This window comes from Peromyscus eremicus, chromosome 7 (genome assembly GCF_949786415.1).
Source record: "Peromyscus eremicus chromosome 7, PerEre_H2_v1, whole genome shotgun sequence".
NCBI lineage: Eukaryota > Metazoa > Chordata > Mammalia > Rodentia > Cricetidae > Peromyscus > Peromyscus eremicus.
The window spans coordinates 26,726,750-26,743,294 of NC_081422.1; the positions used below are offsets into that span (position 1 = coordinate 26,726,750).

At 51.8% G+C, this 16,545-nt stretch overlaps 1 protein-coding gene across 1 annotated transcript in view; it reads right to left on the reverse strand.

Annotated features, from left to right (window-relative positions):
- Positions 1-3,253: 3,253 nt before the first annotated feature.
- The window catches only part of St14 (ST14 transmembrane serine protease matriptase), a 46,827-nt gene continuing 33,535 nt past the window's right edge, over positions 3,254-16,545 (reverse strand). Inside the window, exons 8-19 of the mRNA XM_059267559.1 lie at positions 15,123-15,262; positions 14,534-14,631; positions 12,352-12,461; positions 12,109-12,239; positions 9,924-10,028; positions 9,414-9,524; positions 9,196-9,309; positions 8,745-8,867; positions 7,943-8,129; positions 5,165-5,439; positions 4,190-4,326; positions 3,254-3,882 (exon numbers count right to left, since the gene is read on the reverse strand). Of these exons, the coding sequence (XP_059123542.1) occupies positions 3,721-3,882; positions 4,190-4,326; positions 5,165-5,439; positions 7,943-8,129; positions 8,745-8,867; positions 9,196-9,309; positions 9,414-9,524; positions 9,924-10,028; positions 12,109-12,239; positions 12,352-12,461; positions 14,534-14,631; positions 15,123-15,262 (1,693 nt within the window). The 3' untranslated portion in view covers positions 3,254-3,720. The remainder of the gene's footprint in view (positions 3,883-4,189; positions 4,327-5,164; positions 5,440-7,942; positions 8,130-8,744; positions 8,868-9,195; positions 9,310-9,413; positions 9,525-9,923; positions 10,029-12,108; positions 12,240-12,351; positions 12,462-14,533; positions 14,632-15,122; positions 15,263-16,545) is intronic.

The following is a 16,545-nucleotide window of genomic DNA, read 5'->3' on the forward strand; positions in this document are numbered from 1 at the left end:
GACCTGAGTTTGTTCATTAAGTTTCTAAGGTTTTGATAAGTGACTAAAATAAACCGAGATCCAAGGCAGTTTGGGAGGACCAGAAAATGAATAGCTTGAGATTCCCAACACAAGATGGTCAGCCAGGGGGAGGACTCCATGCTGTGTGCTGAGCCAGTGAGGCCAGTCCTAACACTGACTCCAGCAAGCCCAGCCGCACGCGGGTTATCTGTGACCAGGGAGGCTCTTAGCCTTGCCCTGCCGCCTCCTTCTGGTCCTTTCAGTGACCCTCCAGCACTGGATCTGCCATGGGGCAGAAGCTAGGAGGCTAGGCGTTACACACAGCATCTCACCTTCCAGACCGCCCCCCCCCCCCATCCTTTAACTCCATGTCAGGCTGCCCAGAGAATGGCACAGGATACAAGGCTAGTTACAGAATCCATGGAGCAAAATAAAATACATAGCTCCTCGTTTAAAGGTCAGGGTGACGCATGGAACCCAGTGCAGGGCCCTTTTGAGCATGGAACTCAGCACTGTGCAGGCAGAGGGGAGACAGCCCTGCCTAGCCGCCTGGGGTGGAGGAAAGGGCTCTCTCGCTTTCACAACCCCACGGCAGCCTGCGACGGCAGTAAGTGGTCCCAGAATGCATTATTCATCCCACGCCCTGCACAGCGGACCTGGCTACAGCTATTGCAGCCTGTCCTAATTAAATGGAATTTTCTGTCCCGCGCTTGGAGCTGAGTTGGTGAATTGAAAATGCAAATGTGTGCGAAACAGTCTTGGCCCTGAGTCCCCCCAGCCTGCCTCAGTAAAGCTAAGATAAACCAATACCCAAAACCCACTGCAGAGCTGCGTAGCCAAGTGCTCCACAGTGCGGTGGCACCCCTGGCTCTTCGGTGGTACCAGTGACTTGTCCCTGTCGGTGAGTCTCAGTGGTAAGTCAGAGTTCCTGCTGGCTATGGCTCCTTAGCCTATTTTATTTTATTTTATTTTATTTTATTTTTGGTTTTTCGAGACAGGGTTTCTCTGTGTAGCTTTGCGCCTTTCCTGGAACTCACTTGGTAGCCCAGGCTGGCCTCGAACTCACAGAGATCCGCCTGTCTCTGCCTCCCAAGTGCTGGGATTAAAGGCGTGCGCCACCACCGCCCGGCTCTCCTTAGCCTATTTTAATCTGTCAATAAAAGGCCAGACTTGGCTTCATAATCTTTTTTTTAATATACAATTTTATTATTTTTTGTTTGTTTGTTTTAGTTTAGTACATTTCTTTTTTGTGCCTGCCAGAGTGTGGGCAGAGTACAAAGGGCAACTTGAAGGAGTCAGCTCTTCCTTTCCATCACGTGGATCCTGGGCTAGAACTCAGGTCATCAGGCTTGGCCACAAGCACTTTTACCCACTGAACCGTATCCCCAGCCCTCATAATCATTTTTGGAGGCATCAACATTTGATTGATTTCTTAGGGATTAAATGTCATTCTAAGTAGGTTTTTAGGATTCTGCCAGCACTGTGGGACCAAAAACACCCCCACCAGACCTTGCTCAGGATGCTATATGGAGCCCTCAGTGGCCATTAGTCCACGGCAACCTCAGGGTAACATGAACCCCTGAGAACAGTGCTTCTCCAGCTCCAAATCATGCTGGTCCCTCAGAAGGCCTCCGGAGTGGACCACTGCTGCCTGTACCTCCAGAATGAGGTCTCAGGAGCTCTGTGCCAGGAGTGGGAAGTTGTACCTATGAACTCCCCAAGATCTCAAAGCTCCTGTCCAAGGACCACTCTTGGAGAGCCCCCCCACCCCCCAAACCACAGGCCTAGTCTCCACCCCCAGGGGCCTGGAGAGGGAGGGAGTGGCCCCGAAGGATAACTAGTTCCCAGGTAGAAAATAGTGAGTGCGATGCCTACATTCTAGAACAGTGGGGCTTGAGACAGCGGGTCAGGTCAAAAAGCTTTTCCCAAGAAGTTTCCAGGCATCCCTGCTTGTGTGTCTGCCGTCAGGGAACGAGTCCTTACTGTGCATGGCAGCTGTGGTGGACACTGAGTCTGCGCCAGCCTCCCCGAAACCACACGTGTGTGAGCTGGCTATGCACATACGTGTGGAACCAGCCCACACATGTGCCCTGGAACTCCTCACTTAACGTAGAGCATGGCTCAGTCCTCCTGACCCACACCACTAGGAAGGAGCAACCACGTCAGAGAAAAGGCATACTATTTACGTGGTGAGTCTTCCTGGAAAGTACTCGGGCGGAAATCAGAGACACCGCACAAACACCACCTGAACAGTCAGCCGATAACTCATTTTCCTTGTGTTAACAAAAATCGCCAGGAGCAAAGTCTGACGGTAGCAGCACCATCCGGGAGCTTGAGGAGTATGAACCAGGGTAGACGATGGGCACAGCCCTCTTCCCTCGTGATATTAGCTCAGTCACTGCCGAGTCTACCGGGGGCCACCCCTTTCCCCCAGCCTCAGCCCATACAGGGCTCCAGGAAAGCTCTAAGGGCCTTCCAAAGGATCTCCAACCTCTGCTGGGCAGTGGTGGCATACCTCTTTAATCTCAACACTCGGATCTCTGTGAGTTTGAGAGTAGCCTGGTCTATAAAGCAAGTTCCAGGACAGCCAGGACTGTTACACAGAGAAGCCCTGTCTTGAAAAAAAAAAAAGAGAAGCAAGCAAGCTCTCCAGTCTCTCCTCAGATCTACAGTACTACCTCCCTGGGCCACTCCAAATAAGGAGAGAACATTTTATAGTCAAAAGAGGGATGGCCAGGAGGTGGAGGCACATATCTTCAATGCAGCATCCCTCCAACTGGGACCCATCCACCCCACCCACGCCGACAGCCAGTCCACGCACACCCCATGTATGCATGTATGCACACACACACACACACACACACACACACAGCATATATGACCACCTTTGCACTGAATGCAGACCCACAACACTTTACACCTCATCTTCCTCTGACATGTCACCACCACCCATCCCCCACCCCAACCACAGTGCCCTCTCTCCACATGATGCCTCTCCCCCAAACTCCCTCCTGACCCATCTACTGACTGTCACAGTCAAGGAATCAGGCCCTGGTTTCTAAGTGAGCACCTGTTATAACCGAGGACAGAAATGACCTCTGGCCTAGGGAAGGCGAGGCACTGTGGTCCGCGCACCCAATATGGCACCAGAGTCTATGCTAAGGGAAATTCCGTTCCAGTTTAGTGCAAAGGGGACTATTCATAGAAGTGGAGAGGGAAGGAGAGTCCACTATGGCAAGAAAAACAAGTTACCTAAAAAGAAATAAAATGTTTTACTCACAAATACCCACCCCTGGAGCCAGCAAAAGAATTCCAACCTTAGGTGGCACTGTGTTCCAGGGTCTCTGGGGCTTCCTGAAAAGAGTGACCCTAGGGGACTCCAGCCCCTCCACCCACAGAGCTCCCATCCCAGGAGCTTAATGATAGTTGCCCCTTAGAGTCAGGAAGCAGGTCTCTGGGAAAGGGTCGTCTTCACCCAGTTCAGGACAAGAGGGGAAGGCTGCCATCAAATCCTTGCCCCCAGCCTGGCCACTGGCACTGAAGTTCTCTGCCCAACTCCTGGCCCCGCTTTAGAAGCCGAGGGAAGTCCTGAGGATGCAGTTCACAGTCTGGGTTGTGGGGAAGAGGCCACAGTATAACCGTTCTCAGTGGTCCTGGCCTGTCTCCAAGTGTGCGTGTGGGGGCATCCCTGTGGGTGTTCATGGCAGATCATCCATGCGTCTATACTCCAGTCTGATCTTTGATCCAGTCCCGAAGCACAGGGAGCCTCGTGTATACGCCTGGCTTGTTCCTCTGAGCACAGCCCTCACCCCAGCTCACCACACCAGCCTGGAAGATTCGCCCATCCGTCTCCACGCTGGACAAGGGGCCACCAGAGTCACCCTGAGCAAAAACAAATCCTGTGCATGAGGCCCTTACCCAAACTCTCAAGAGCTGCCTTGATCTAACTGGCCTCTCCCATGCCCAGCTGACCCCTCAGCTTGCCCTCTCGACACCTGCCCTCTCCCACTCAGGCTTTCCCCAGCCTCACCTCTCCCTAGCTCCAGCCTAATTAGGCCCCTCCCCTCCCCTCCCCTTCTCCTGCCCTGCCTCTTTCCCAGCACCCTCTGCATGGCCCTTCCCCTCCCTAGCCCTGCCTCTCTAGGTCCCTCCTCCTCCAGCTCTGCCTCTCCCCTGCAAGCCCACGCACCTGGCAGGAGTCCACACCCCCACTGAGGAAACCCACACACATCATCCGTGGGGTTATCTGCTGCGGCATGAGGCCCTCACAGGTGGTCTGGTTGATGACACGGATCTCACCCTTCTGCAGGATCAGTGCTCCGGTGCCTGGGAAGACAGTAAGCCAGGGTAGACTGAGGCAGGCAGCTCCTGGGGGAAGCCACTGTGCACAGGGAAAACTCACTGAAGATGTTCCCCACTGGTCAAGTCTACAAGCACTGCTTGGAAATAGCCCAAGTGCCTGCAGCAGGCAGACAGACAGGCAGGTAGCTGATGGCAGACAGAAGGATATCGTGCAGCCAGAGAAAGTAACAGACACTGCTGTTGTGTCAGGCCAGATATACACCAAGGTAAGGCATGGGTGGAAAGCAGAAACACCAAAAAATACCACCAAATACCACCATGACTCTTGTCTGTAAGGGAGCCCTCTAAGTCAGGGTTTTACTTTCTGTATGAATGTTCACCGATGTACCGTACTGATCTAACGGAGTTTGTCAATCTGAAGTTTCCCTACAAACTGCTTGCCCTCCACAGGGCACAGGGACCCACAATGGTTAATGTTGCAGGCCCAGCTCAAAGGCTTGTCCAAGTCGAAAGTAGCGCCCACACCTCAGTTCACACTCATTGAGCACACTTTTGCAGACGGATAGCCACAGTTAATAGATCAGTAGCTGGCCACTAGGTTGTTGAGTGGCAAAGTCAGCGCTTCAGTGAAGGGCCCAGCGTGCAAATTCTGCACTTTTTACTAGGAGCCTCCTTTTCCTTTCCACCCCCGACAGCTTCATCCTGACAGGCACCAGGAAGCTGAGTAATCCACCAGCCCTGAAGCCAGGAGGAACTCTGTGCAGTCAAGGCTAGACACCAACAGGCTGTAAGTGGGCAAGCACCCTGGCTTTTCGGGAAGGCCTGAGGCTCTCTGCAGGTCCTTGCCTGGCTGGAAGCTCACCTCCTTCTTGGGTGTGCCCCCAGCCTGTAACCCAGATGGCCTTGCCGGCAGGGAAGACATGGGTGGTATCAGGCAGGCAGATAGGTCGCACAACAGTGCTGTACTCCGCCGGCTTCTCGAGCTCCAGCAACGCGATGTCATAGTCGAAGGTAAAGTCATTGAAGGAGGGGTGGGTGATGATGCGTTTGAGTTTGTGCTCCTGCACCCCAGAGGAGCTGCGCTTGCTCTGGTCCAGCAGACCCAGGAAGGCCGTCCACTTCGTGTGGTCTGAATACCTGGGAAGACATAGAAGAGGGAGAGCAGTCAGAGCGTGTGGGTGGGTATGAACGCAGGCAGCACTCGGAGTTCTGACTCAGAAGGCTACCCGTCATGAACACAGCCTTAAGCAGCTGCCGGGGACCAGGAGCCAGAGGGAAGCCCTCTTACTGGGGCTTCACCCTAAACAGAGACTTTATTAAGCATAGTAAGAGGTGTTGGATTTCCCCCTGGAGCTGGCGGTATAGGCAGCTGTAAACTACCCCATCTGGATGCTAGCAGTTGAACTCAGGCCTTCTGGAAGATCAGTACGTTCTCTTAACCACCGAGCCATCTCTCCAGCCCAAGGTCTTCCTCTTTCTAATATGGCCTGCCATTCATTCTTTACTCCAACGATGTAGTCATCCACCTATTTGTTTATTCAATCATTATTGGACATCTATGATATTCCAAGAATGGCCCTAGGGCCAACGTCAAGTTCAGAGTGTACTTGGCATGAGAGGTGAAAACCAATTACAGCATCCCCCAGAGGTCAGGGTGGTGACAGTTACTGCTTGGGAGGTAGGAGGGAAAGAAGCAATCCTCAAACTCAACTACAGTTTTGCCAGCCAAAGCCTGTGGAGTGGGGGTTGGGGGGGGGGGGACAAGATGTGAGGCACAAAGGGAAAGTTCAGGAGGCGAAACTGAATACAGAAAAGGGCCAAGGTCAGGGGAAGCGCAGACAGACAAGAAGCTTCATCCTAAGAGCCCAGCCTCCCTGCACAAGACTCTTTTCCCGGGGGTCTGAGCCCAGCTGGCCCGGCAGACAAACACCCACCCACACCTTCTACCACTCAGCTCGGAGCCTCCTGCTCTTAAAGGCATTCTCCAGTCACTGGGCCTCTCGAGAGGTCTAAACATACCCCAGGCCCACGGTAGCCCACACCTGTTTCTGGCACAGCTTTCACTGCACGTGTGTGCCTGTACATGTGAGTGCACACAAGCATGTTTTCATAATATTTTTGCCCTCCATCCTAGCAAGTCTGTGAAATTCGTGGACCAAGTCTTACACTTCTTTCCCAAGTATCAATACTAGCAATGGATGCTGACTATATTAATTCTTTTTGTTTGTTTGTTTGTTTGTTTGTTTGTTTGTTTGTTTGAGACAGGGTCTCATGTATCCCAGGCTGGTCTGGAACTTGAACTCACTGTGTAACCAAAGATGACCTTGAATTTAAGATACTCCTGCCTCACCAGGTGGTGGTGGTGCACGCCTTTAATCCTAGCACTTGGGAAGCAGAGACAGGTGGTCTCTCTGAGTTCGAGGCCAGCCTGGTCTACAGAGTGAGTTCCAGGACAGCAGGGGCTACACAGGGAAACCCTGTCTCAAAAAACAAGATCCTCATGCCTCAAGTGACCAAACCAGAGAGTGAAGAGTGTACAGGGTGAGGCTTTGGATTAACACTCCCTCCAGTACCCTTGTCCCCATCACCCACAGCATGCACATAGGGCTGGCCTCCCAACATCTGTGCCCTGCTTCCTGCTGGGAGTCTCCTCTTTGCAAAAGGCGGTCACAGTAGCAGAGGTCACGTGCCCCTGAGCTGCCTATTGCAGAAGAGGATGCAGCTGACAGGAAGTCAGACCTTCCTTCTAAGGATGGGCAATTCTTAGGATATTTCCCTGCGTCTGTATCCTCTTGACCCCTTGTGGCCAGTGGCTGGAAAGCCTGGGGTGGAGCAGCTCAGACACAAATAGCCACAGCTTCCCACCTAGCTACCTGTTTCCACTACTTCTCTGACCTCCCAGACTGACATCTGCCTGCCTCCTCCTGAGACACCAATGTGAGCCCTCCCTGTGTGCTAGGTACAGGGCTGGGCCACGAGAACATTATCACCTTTAGCTCTCCCAGCTCCAAGGACAAGAACTCACTGTATCACATCATCAGTGCCCAAGGCCACCTGCAAGCCAGATCACAAACTAAATCAAGGCTCATCATTCAGCAATCCCAAGGAGCCACGCAGAAACTAACCAAACAGGCTTTGGAATCTATGCCGAGGCTCAAGTCTGGCTCTACCATTGAGCTATGCAACCCCAGAAAAATGCCCTTTTTTTCTTTGCTCCGAGTCCCAGTATCTGTAAAGTAGGGATGTTTATAGACCTGCCTAATTTGTTAGGGATGGCACACAGTGGACCCGACTGCGGGACATGGTGGTACATGCCTTTAACCCCAGCACTCAGGAGACAGAGGTGGGCGGATCTCTGTGAGTTCAAGGCCAGCCTGGTCTACAGAGCTAGTTCCAGGACAGCTAGGGATGTGACACAGAGAAACCCTGTCTCGAAAAACCACCACCACCACCATCACCACCACCAACAACAACAAAAAGACCCTATTGCAACCCCCCTGTCTCCTCCACATAAAAAAGCTGAGTTTTATTAGGACTGTTACTGGGATACCTGCCCACTCCTCCACCACCCTGCTCTGGTGCCAGCTTACCCTAGCAAAACTCAGACACAGGACGCCTCACTGCACACCTGGATACTTACTTGAAATTTCTGTCATCCATAAAGCAATGAGCTGCAGAGACCAGCCAGTTGGGAGAGATGAGTGAGGCCCCACACAAGTGGCCCTGGCCCAGGGCGTGGAGGCTCACCTGCCAGGGCCACTCGCCCTCGTCCGCATCTGTGCCACCAACCACCCGAGCCTGTTTGGTAAACGATCGCAGCCCACAGTCTGGAGAGGGGTCAGAGAACCAAAGTGGAGCCAGTGAACATCAAAGGGACAATCCTCAGCACAGGAATCTCCGTGGGCTATGAACAGTAACACTAGAACCGAAGGGTCCCGAAGCCTCACAGATCCCCCGCCGCCGTGCCCGCCCTCCTGCCATCCCATGCTGTACTGTACAAGTGCGTCAAGGCTCTAGACACCTGCCGCTTTGCTCAGGCTCGATGTGGTACCACTCGCCTGGATAGCCTTGCCCAGTGCTGAGGGATGCAGCTCAGAGCACAGCGTATGGGGACATGAGGGCAACCCAGCCAATGCCTCATATTCAGGCAGCGGGGCTCTTTCTCCTCCAAGCCGCTCACCCACGGCTACCTATCTATGGAGCAGCCAGTTTGCCGGCTGTGTCTCGGAGGTGCTAACAGGCTGGCTTCCCATGGAGCAGTGTGTTTATGTCAAGTGGCAAGGTCTTCCTTTCCTCCAGACGGATGTGCCCTCCGAGTGGGCACTGGGCTGGGTGAGTGAGGTTCTGGTGGGATCTCCACCCCCCCCCCCCGGGCACTCTCCCCGATGACTGCCTCGCCCAGTAAACACCCTGGCCCACCGCGCACCTTTGCCCCTGCTTACCGCAGTCCTTCTCATCCGAGCCGTCACTACAGTCCCTCTTCCCGTCACACTCAGGGTTGCCCTTGCTCAAACAGAGCCCATTTTGGCAGCGGTAGGTATATTTGGTGCAAGAGACGATCTTCGCTGTGTATGGGAGAGACACAGAGCAAGGAAATCGATCTCTGGGCAGCAAAACCCCAGGTGGCCCACCAGCGTGGCACATCCACCTTGCACTCCTCACCCTAGTTGGCCCCATTTATCACACCCGTGTCCACTGTCCTTTCAGACCTGCTGCTACAGGTTCTCCACCTTCTGGAAGATTCTTCCCAGGCTTAATACACAGGACACTTAAGTTTACAAACTCCCGGGTGCACTCCGCAGAGCCTGATACCGGCTACTACGTTGGGGCGCAGTCTCAGTGAGAAGAAGGACCACCCCCACAGGAAGGCAGCCAGGGCCGGCCGGGCCTTACCACTGTCACACGAGGCCTCATCGGACCCATCGCCACAGTTGTCCTTCCCATCGCACTGCTGGCTCTGAGGGACACACTTCCCGTTGGAACACTTGAAAGTATCCTCAGGACAACCTAGAGAGGCACAGGTCCTGAGCAACTCCCAGCATGCCCCGGGCTCACTGGACCAAGCGGGTCCCGGGGGAGCCCGGGCAGCCCACGCCCCTCAGGATACTCACTGCACCCCTCCTCATCACTGCCGTCCCCGCAGTCGTTGACGTTGTCACAGACCCAGAAGAGGGGCTTGCAGAACTTGTTCTTGCACAGGAACTGGTGGGTGGTGTTGCATTCTGTTGTGGGGGTAGAAGCATCATCAGCGGGAAGCTCCCGGGAGCAGCCTGGGCAGGCACGGCGGCCAGAGACCCCGTCCCTGGATAACAGCGAGCTGCTCTGCACCACTAGCCACGGACGCTGACAGACGCTCGCCTGCCTGCCAAGGTTCCCAATGGCAGGGGTGGGGAGACCAAAGGGGTGCGGCGGTGAGAACAGGGTCTCACTGCCTTGTGTCTTTCTGCCAGGGTAGACAGCAAACAAGGCCGTGAAACTGACAAGGCAGAACCAGGGCAGGAGAAGGTCAGACCACTGGACAAGAAAAGGGTAGGAGAGGGTCGGAGGAAGCAGGAGGGACAGGGCATGGGATGAGAGAGGGCAGGCTAGGGCAGGTTGGGGCCGGCCACGGCAGGACTTACGGCAATGGTTCTCATCACTGAAGTCCGGGCAGTCTGCCCAGCCATCGCAGCGCAGGTTCCTGCGGATGCACCGTCCAGTGTTGCACATGAACATCCCTGGGCACGCTGTAGGGAAGAGAGAGGCCTGAAGTCCATGGCTGCCCCGTCCCTCTCCCTAGCAGCCGCCTCACAGCCCCCCTGAGACCACAGCCTGCCAGCAGAGGCACACTGAACTCCTACATCAGCAGCCAGAATGGGCAGCAGGTGGGTAGCACTGACCACTAACTGCACTGAGCAGAGAGAGCCATGGGAGTGAAGGCAGCTGCGGGTGCAGTCATCCTACTGTCCTGCAGTTTCCCCCGCAGAGGCCTCTGACAGTGCAAACTGCCCGTGAGGTCACAGAGCACTGGCTCCATGGGGTATGGATGTGTCCCAGCCCAGTGAGAACAACATCAGTATTCCCTTCATGCTAACACCTGATCTGAAGTTCAATGTTCCTGAAACAGGGAGAGGCCTGACAATTGCTCCTTGCGGGGAGGGCAGAACTGTGAGAAGTCGGCTGTGTCACTGACCCTGCACGTACACACTTTAGTCACAAGTGCGTTCTTACATCAAAGATATCCGGCCGTCCAGGAAGATTTGTGGAAGCTATGCAGTGGCACTGTATTTTTTTTTTCCTTTTTTCGGAGCTGAGGACTGAACCCAGGGCCTTGCGCTTGCTAAGCAAGCGCTCTACCACTGAGCTAAATCCCCAACCCCGTGGCATTGTATTTTTAAGGTTTATGTATTTTCATTTTATGTGTAGGTGTGGGTGTTTTGCCTGCACGTATAGCTATGCGCCACATGCATGCAGTACCCACGGAGACCAGGAGGGGGCATCATATCCTCTGGAACCGGAGCTAACAGAGGGTTGTGAGCCAACCACCCTGTGGATGCTGGGAACCAAACCTGGGTCCTCTGCAAGAGCGGCGGGTGCTGCTAATCACTAAGCCATCTCTCCAGCCCCTGCAGTTACATTTTAAATGAAATGTGAATTTAAGTATGTAAAATGTCGTCCATGATACAGGGTCGAAATTAAAAGTTAGCGGCTGAACATCTCTCAGCCAAAACACCAAAGCCCACAATGAGGCAGAATCTGAAGCTTTTTGAGAGCTGACATGATGCCACAGGTGGAAGCCACATACCTGACCTCATGTAGACTAGTCAAAACACAGGTGTGCTGATGTGGTGTGTAATGAGGTCCATGAGAAATGAGCTTCCTTCATTTCTGTGAATGTGTGTGTGGTGTATGTGTACATATCTGTATGCCTGTGGGTGCACATACATGTCTGGGCACACGGAGGCCAGAAGTTAATGTCATGTGTCTTCCTCAATCACTGTCCACTTTATTTATTTATTTTTCAGGCAGGCCTTCTCAATGAACCTGGGGTGTGTCAGTCTGCCTACGCTGGCCAGCAGGCTCCCGTTTCTGCCTCCCCAGCTCTGAGTTATAGCCACACCACCTAGCTTCTGTGTGTGGGGGTTGGGGATTCAAACCCAGGTTCGCGAGCTGTGCCTCAAGCACTCTGCTATCTGTCTGGGCTACCACCTCCTCAGCCCCAAATTCCAAGTTTAGACTTGGGTCCCGCTCTCAAGATACCACACTGTGCACATGCAAAACTTTTTAAATCTGAAATCCGCAACATTTCTAGTCCCGAGTCTTTCAGATATGGGGCACTCAACCTGTACTGTGTGTGGCAAAGAACTGCTGTTCACACAGCCAATAGTATTTTCTAATGTTTCGAAACTACAAATGAATTCTAAAAGTGCTAACAGGTGCTCCAGAGAAGTACGGATTATCAAAGTCACCGTGGCGCTGAACCAGGGAGGTGTGAGCCAGGAAGTTGGGAAGGAGAGTCCTAGGGCTCCCCTGCCTCACTGTGGGAAGCAGACCTGAAGAGCACAGGGTGTCCCAGAATTGCTCTCATCCTGCTGCTTTCATGTTGGGGATCGAACTCAGAGCCTCGCAGGCGCTTAGCGAGCTCTCTTAACAAGGAGCATGGAGCTCCACCCCGTGTCCAGCCTCTCAAATAAACAGACCTGTTTTCCTGTAAGGCTGCTAGTGAGATGCGTCTGGCACTGTCCTCTCAGAAGGACGGGGTAGGACGGAACTGAGCACTTCCGGTGCTGACCCCTCCCGCCATCGGCGCCAACCGTATCTACTCACGGTCATTGGAGTCGTAGGACAGGTACTCGGCGAGGAACCCGGTGTCCGTGTAGGAGTGATCGGAATGGAAATGGACTGTGATCTTGCTGCTGTTGCTGCTGACAACAAACTGGGACTTCTCACCACAGTACCTAGAGGGCAAGTGCGGGGCTGAGGGAGATGCATCGGGCAACCGGACAACTGGGGGTGCCTGGGACCCAGCTCGCCCGACCCCAGGATGATGACTACACCCTAGGGGCTCACCTCACCCCGTTGATCTCTACATAGTCCTTGGGGCAGGTGCCCAGGGGTATGTTGGGGTCCACCAGATAGAAGAGTTTGAAGAGCACCTTCACATTCCGGTTGTTAGGCACCTGGACAGAGAGATACTTTGGAGACCCTGGCTTCTTCTTTTTTTTTGGGGGGGGAGGTTTCGAGACAGGGTTTCTCTGTGTAGTTTTGGTGCCTGTCCTGGATCTCGCTCTGGATCTCGCTCTGTAGACCAGGCTGGCCTCGAACTCACAGAGACCCTCCTGGCTCTGCCTCCCAAGTGCGCCATCACACCCAGCTCTTTTGCTGTTTCTTAACCCGAAGGATGTCCATGGGCAAGCAATGGAGCAGAGTGGAGCAGGATACCAGATGAACCACACACACACTATTTTTCCTCTTATATTACATACATACATACATACATACATACATACATATGGTAAAGGGCTCTCCTTTCCTCTTTTTTTAGGTTTTAAAATTTATTTTAACTGATACATAAAACATAAAAATGATATACATTGTTACTACATAATCCTTCCATCAGAGTGCCCAGCTGCTGACTGACTGAGAATCACCCCAAAAGTCGGCTTTTCCCATCCCTTTCCCCTACTCTCCCCAACTTCTCTGGTAACCACCATTCTCTCAGTTTTTAAGAGACCAACTTCTGGGGATTCTACGTATGAGCGAGGTCATGTGACCCTTGTCTTTTCTTTTTTAACAGATTTATTTATTTAATTATTTATTATACATAGTGTTCTGTCTGCATGTATGCCTCCAGGCCAGAAGAGGACACCAGATCTCATTACAGATGGCTGTGAGCCACCACATGGTTGCTGGGAATTGAACTCAGGACCTCTGGAAGAACAGCCAGTGCTCTTAACCTCTGAGCCATCTCTCCAGCCCGACCCTTGTCTTTCTTGTACCTGGCTTATTTCCCTAACATAATGGCCCACAAATCTTAACAACTTCAGCATGGTGGCTTTTTTGCTATTCTCATGAAATCAAAAATTCACATTTTTCACCTACAGATATAAAGTACTTTCTGTACTCTGTGGTGTATCCAAAGAGCCAATATTTAGGGGCCATTATTAAGTAAGAGTTCTTTGAATGCAAGCAATATGATACCCGACGGCTAGTATGATAACCAAGACGGTTACTAAGTAATTAACAGTCGAGTAGCACATACAGCATGGACACACTGGACAAAGCCATTATTCCCACCCATGTGGATGGAACAGGACTGCCAAAGATTTCACCATGCTCCTCAGAACGATGAGACGTTTAAAATTATTTATTTTAAACGAATTATTGACTTCTGGAATTTTCCATTTCACATTTTCAGACTGACTGTAAGTAACTGAAACTTGAATTTCAAAACCACAAATGTGTGAATGGGAATTGGTATTTTTATTACTTTAAAAGGCTAGAATGGTGTCTCGAAATCTTTAAGGGAAGACCTCTGATTTGGGAGGAAGTGAGAGGCACCTACAAGCACTCTCTTACCCTATTGCTGTGCAAAAGCTTGCTCTATTTCACCTCGAGATTTCATCTTATACTAGTCAGAATGTAAGATCAATAAAACAAGTGACAGCTCATGCTGATGAGGATGTAGAGTAAGGAGAACACTCTGGGGGAGCCCACAGAGGCTTCCTAGTGAGAACTTACTCAGGGTCAGAGAATCTGAGCTTGCTTTACCCAGCAGGGCTGCATAATGAAATGATTTGACCATGGGCGTGGTTACCTGGTGTTTGGAAAGGTCTACACTTGACTGTATGGTGTGCTTTGATCTTGCAAAGGGGAGGTTGTTTGCTCCTCCCCTTGGCATATTCTAAAAAGCCCTTTTGAATAAAGGACGAGGCTGTTGAGTATTGATCCAGGCCCTCCTGAAGGTCATCCTGACAGCACCTCTTAGACAGACACTCACCCTCACTCTACCCAGAAGCAGGCTGACACACAGAAAAGACAAATAAGTGGCCACATTCTCTCCGTCAGTTGCCAGCAAAGAGCTAGGACAGAATTCTGAGTGTGACTAGTCCTGTCTCAAAGACCTTCGTCTTGTGGGGCTCTTGAATTTGGCTCTTTGGGTTGTTAAAGGGGTCACCTTCCCTCTCCTGCTCGTCCTCAAGTGATGTCCTGATGTACCCCCCACCGCCTCACAGCCCCCCCCAGGTCCTACCTTGATATTCCATGTGCAGTCGATGTTGGGTGGGTAATGGCCTGGATAGTAGGGGCTGCTAAATGTCCCCTGGGCTTCGCTCAAGGAGCCTCCACAGCCTGAGAAGAAAGGCAGGAGAAAGGAGGAAAGTTAAGGACCCCCAGGCAGAGGGTGTGGGAAGACCTGCACAGTCTGGGGAGAACTCTGGCCTCTCACCACCTGTCTACAAACAGGACACTGAACTTTGGCTCAAAGCCAATTGCCTTTAAAAGTGGTCCCTTAGCTGGGCATGGTGACACCTGCCTTTAATCCCAATTGGGGGGTGGAGGGGAGTGGCAGAGGCAGGCAGATCTCTATGAGCTGGAGGCAGCCTGGTCTACATAGTGAGTTCCAGGACAGCCAAGGCTACATACTAAAACCCTGTCAAATAAAAAATAAAAAGAATTTGGTCCCTGGCCTGGGTGGTCAGCCGAATGCCCTTTGGTCTCAGCTTCCAGCCTGTTCCCATTTAGGGCCAGCCTGCCAGCCTCCTGGGTTCAGGAGACCCTCTAAGGCCTGCACCTGTCTACAGCTTAACAGCATGCCCATCATTGACCCTGCCCATCCTTACTGCTCATCTTGGGCAGCTGGAAGAAAGTGGCCTCAAAGCCAGGGTGTCGCCGATCGGTGTTGGTGATCAGTGTGACGAGGAAGACGTTCTGGGAGGAGAGGAAAGTCAGGTTGTAGGAGGGAGGGTAGGTGCCACACAGCCTGCAAGGCAGAGAAATGGAGTTGGTGACAGAGACAACTCAGCCCTTTCCACAACTTAGCTTCCGATCAGAGAGGCCCGGGACCCCATTCCTAACCCTAGACTTGAACACAGAAGACCGGGCAGGGCAGGGTCAAAAAGGCTTTCAGGAAAATGAGGCATGGTAGCACACACCTGAAGCCCGAGCAACAGGAGGCTGAGGCATGAAGATTTTGAGTTCAAGGCTATCCTGGGCTATAGAGTAAGGATGTTTTAGGAAACAGGTCTCACTGTGTAGTGCCTAGGCTAGCCACAAATTCTCATCCTTCTCCTTAGTCTCCTGGAGTTACAGGCATGCACCGCCATGCCAAGCTAAAATGTAATTTTTTTTTTTCAAGACAGGGTTTCTCTGTGTAACAGAGTCCTGGCTGTCCTGGAACTTACTTTGTAGACCAGGCTGGCCTCGAACTCACAGATATCCTCCTGCCTCTGCCTTCTGTGTGCTGGGATTAAAGGCGTGCACCACCACCACCCAGCCAGGTATAAACTTAATCAGTATAACTTATCATGTACTCACTCATAAGTGGATACTAGATGTAAAGCAAAGGATAACCAGACTGCAACCCACAGCTCCAGGGAGGCTACCTAGCAGGGGGGACCCTAGGATGACTGAGGCTTATAATAAGTTTTGGTTTTGCCCAATCTCTGGGCAAGCTTTAGTGAAACATTTCACTATTAGGATAAGAATTTGTACCGTATCAAGCTGATGAAAGAATATGCTGGCCGTACTTCCATGAAGGGAGGCTAAAATCTTTTTAGATTATGGATTAGCCTATAGAAAAATGTCTGCCGTAAATCAAACAGTGAAGGGGAAGGTGAATAGGAATCTCACTTACACAACTTAAGTAAAACAGCTCTCTGAACAGATGAAGATAGGTTTCTTCTGTATCCCAGAACCTACTCAATATTTATATGTATAATTCAGCTATTATTTGGCTTAAAAGGGCTTATTGGGAAATGTTACCATTTTTACTATTTTCTACAGAGAAAATATTTTCCAGTTTCAAATAACCCTGGACTTTTGAATTATAACCTGTTCTTTTTGTTTGTTTGTTTTTTGTTTTTCAAGACAAGATTTCTCTGTGTAGTTTTGGTGTCTGTCCTGGATCTTACTCTGTAGACCAGGCTGGCCTCGAACTCACAGAGATCTGCCTGGTTCTGCCTCCCGAGTGCTGGGATTAAAGGCTGAATTATAACCTGTTTTTTATGTTCAACTATCTGTGTATTATTTCTCCTGCAGATGTAC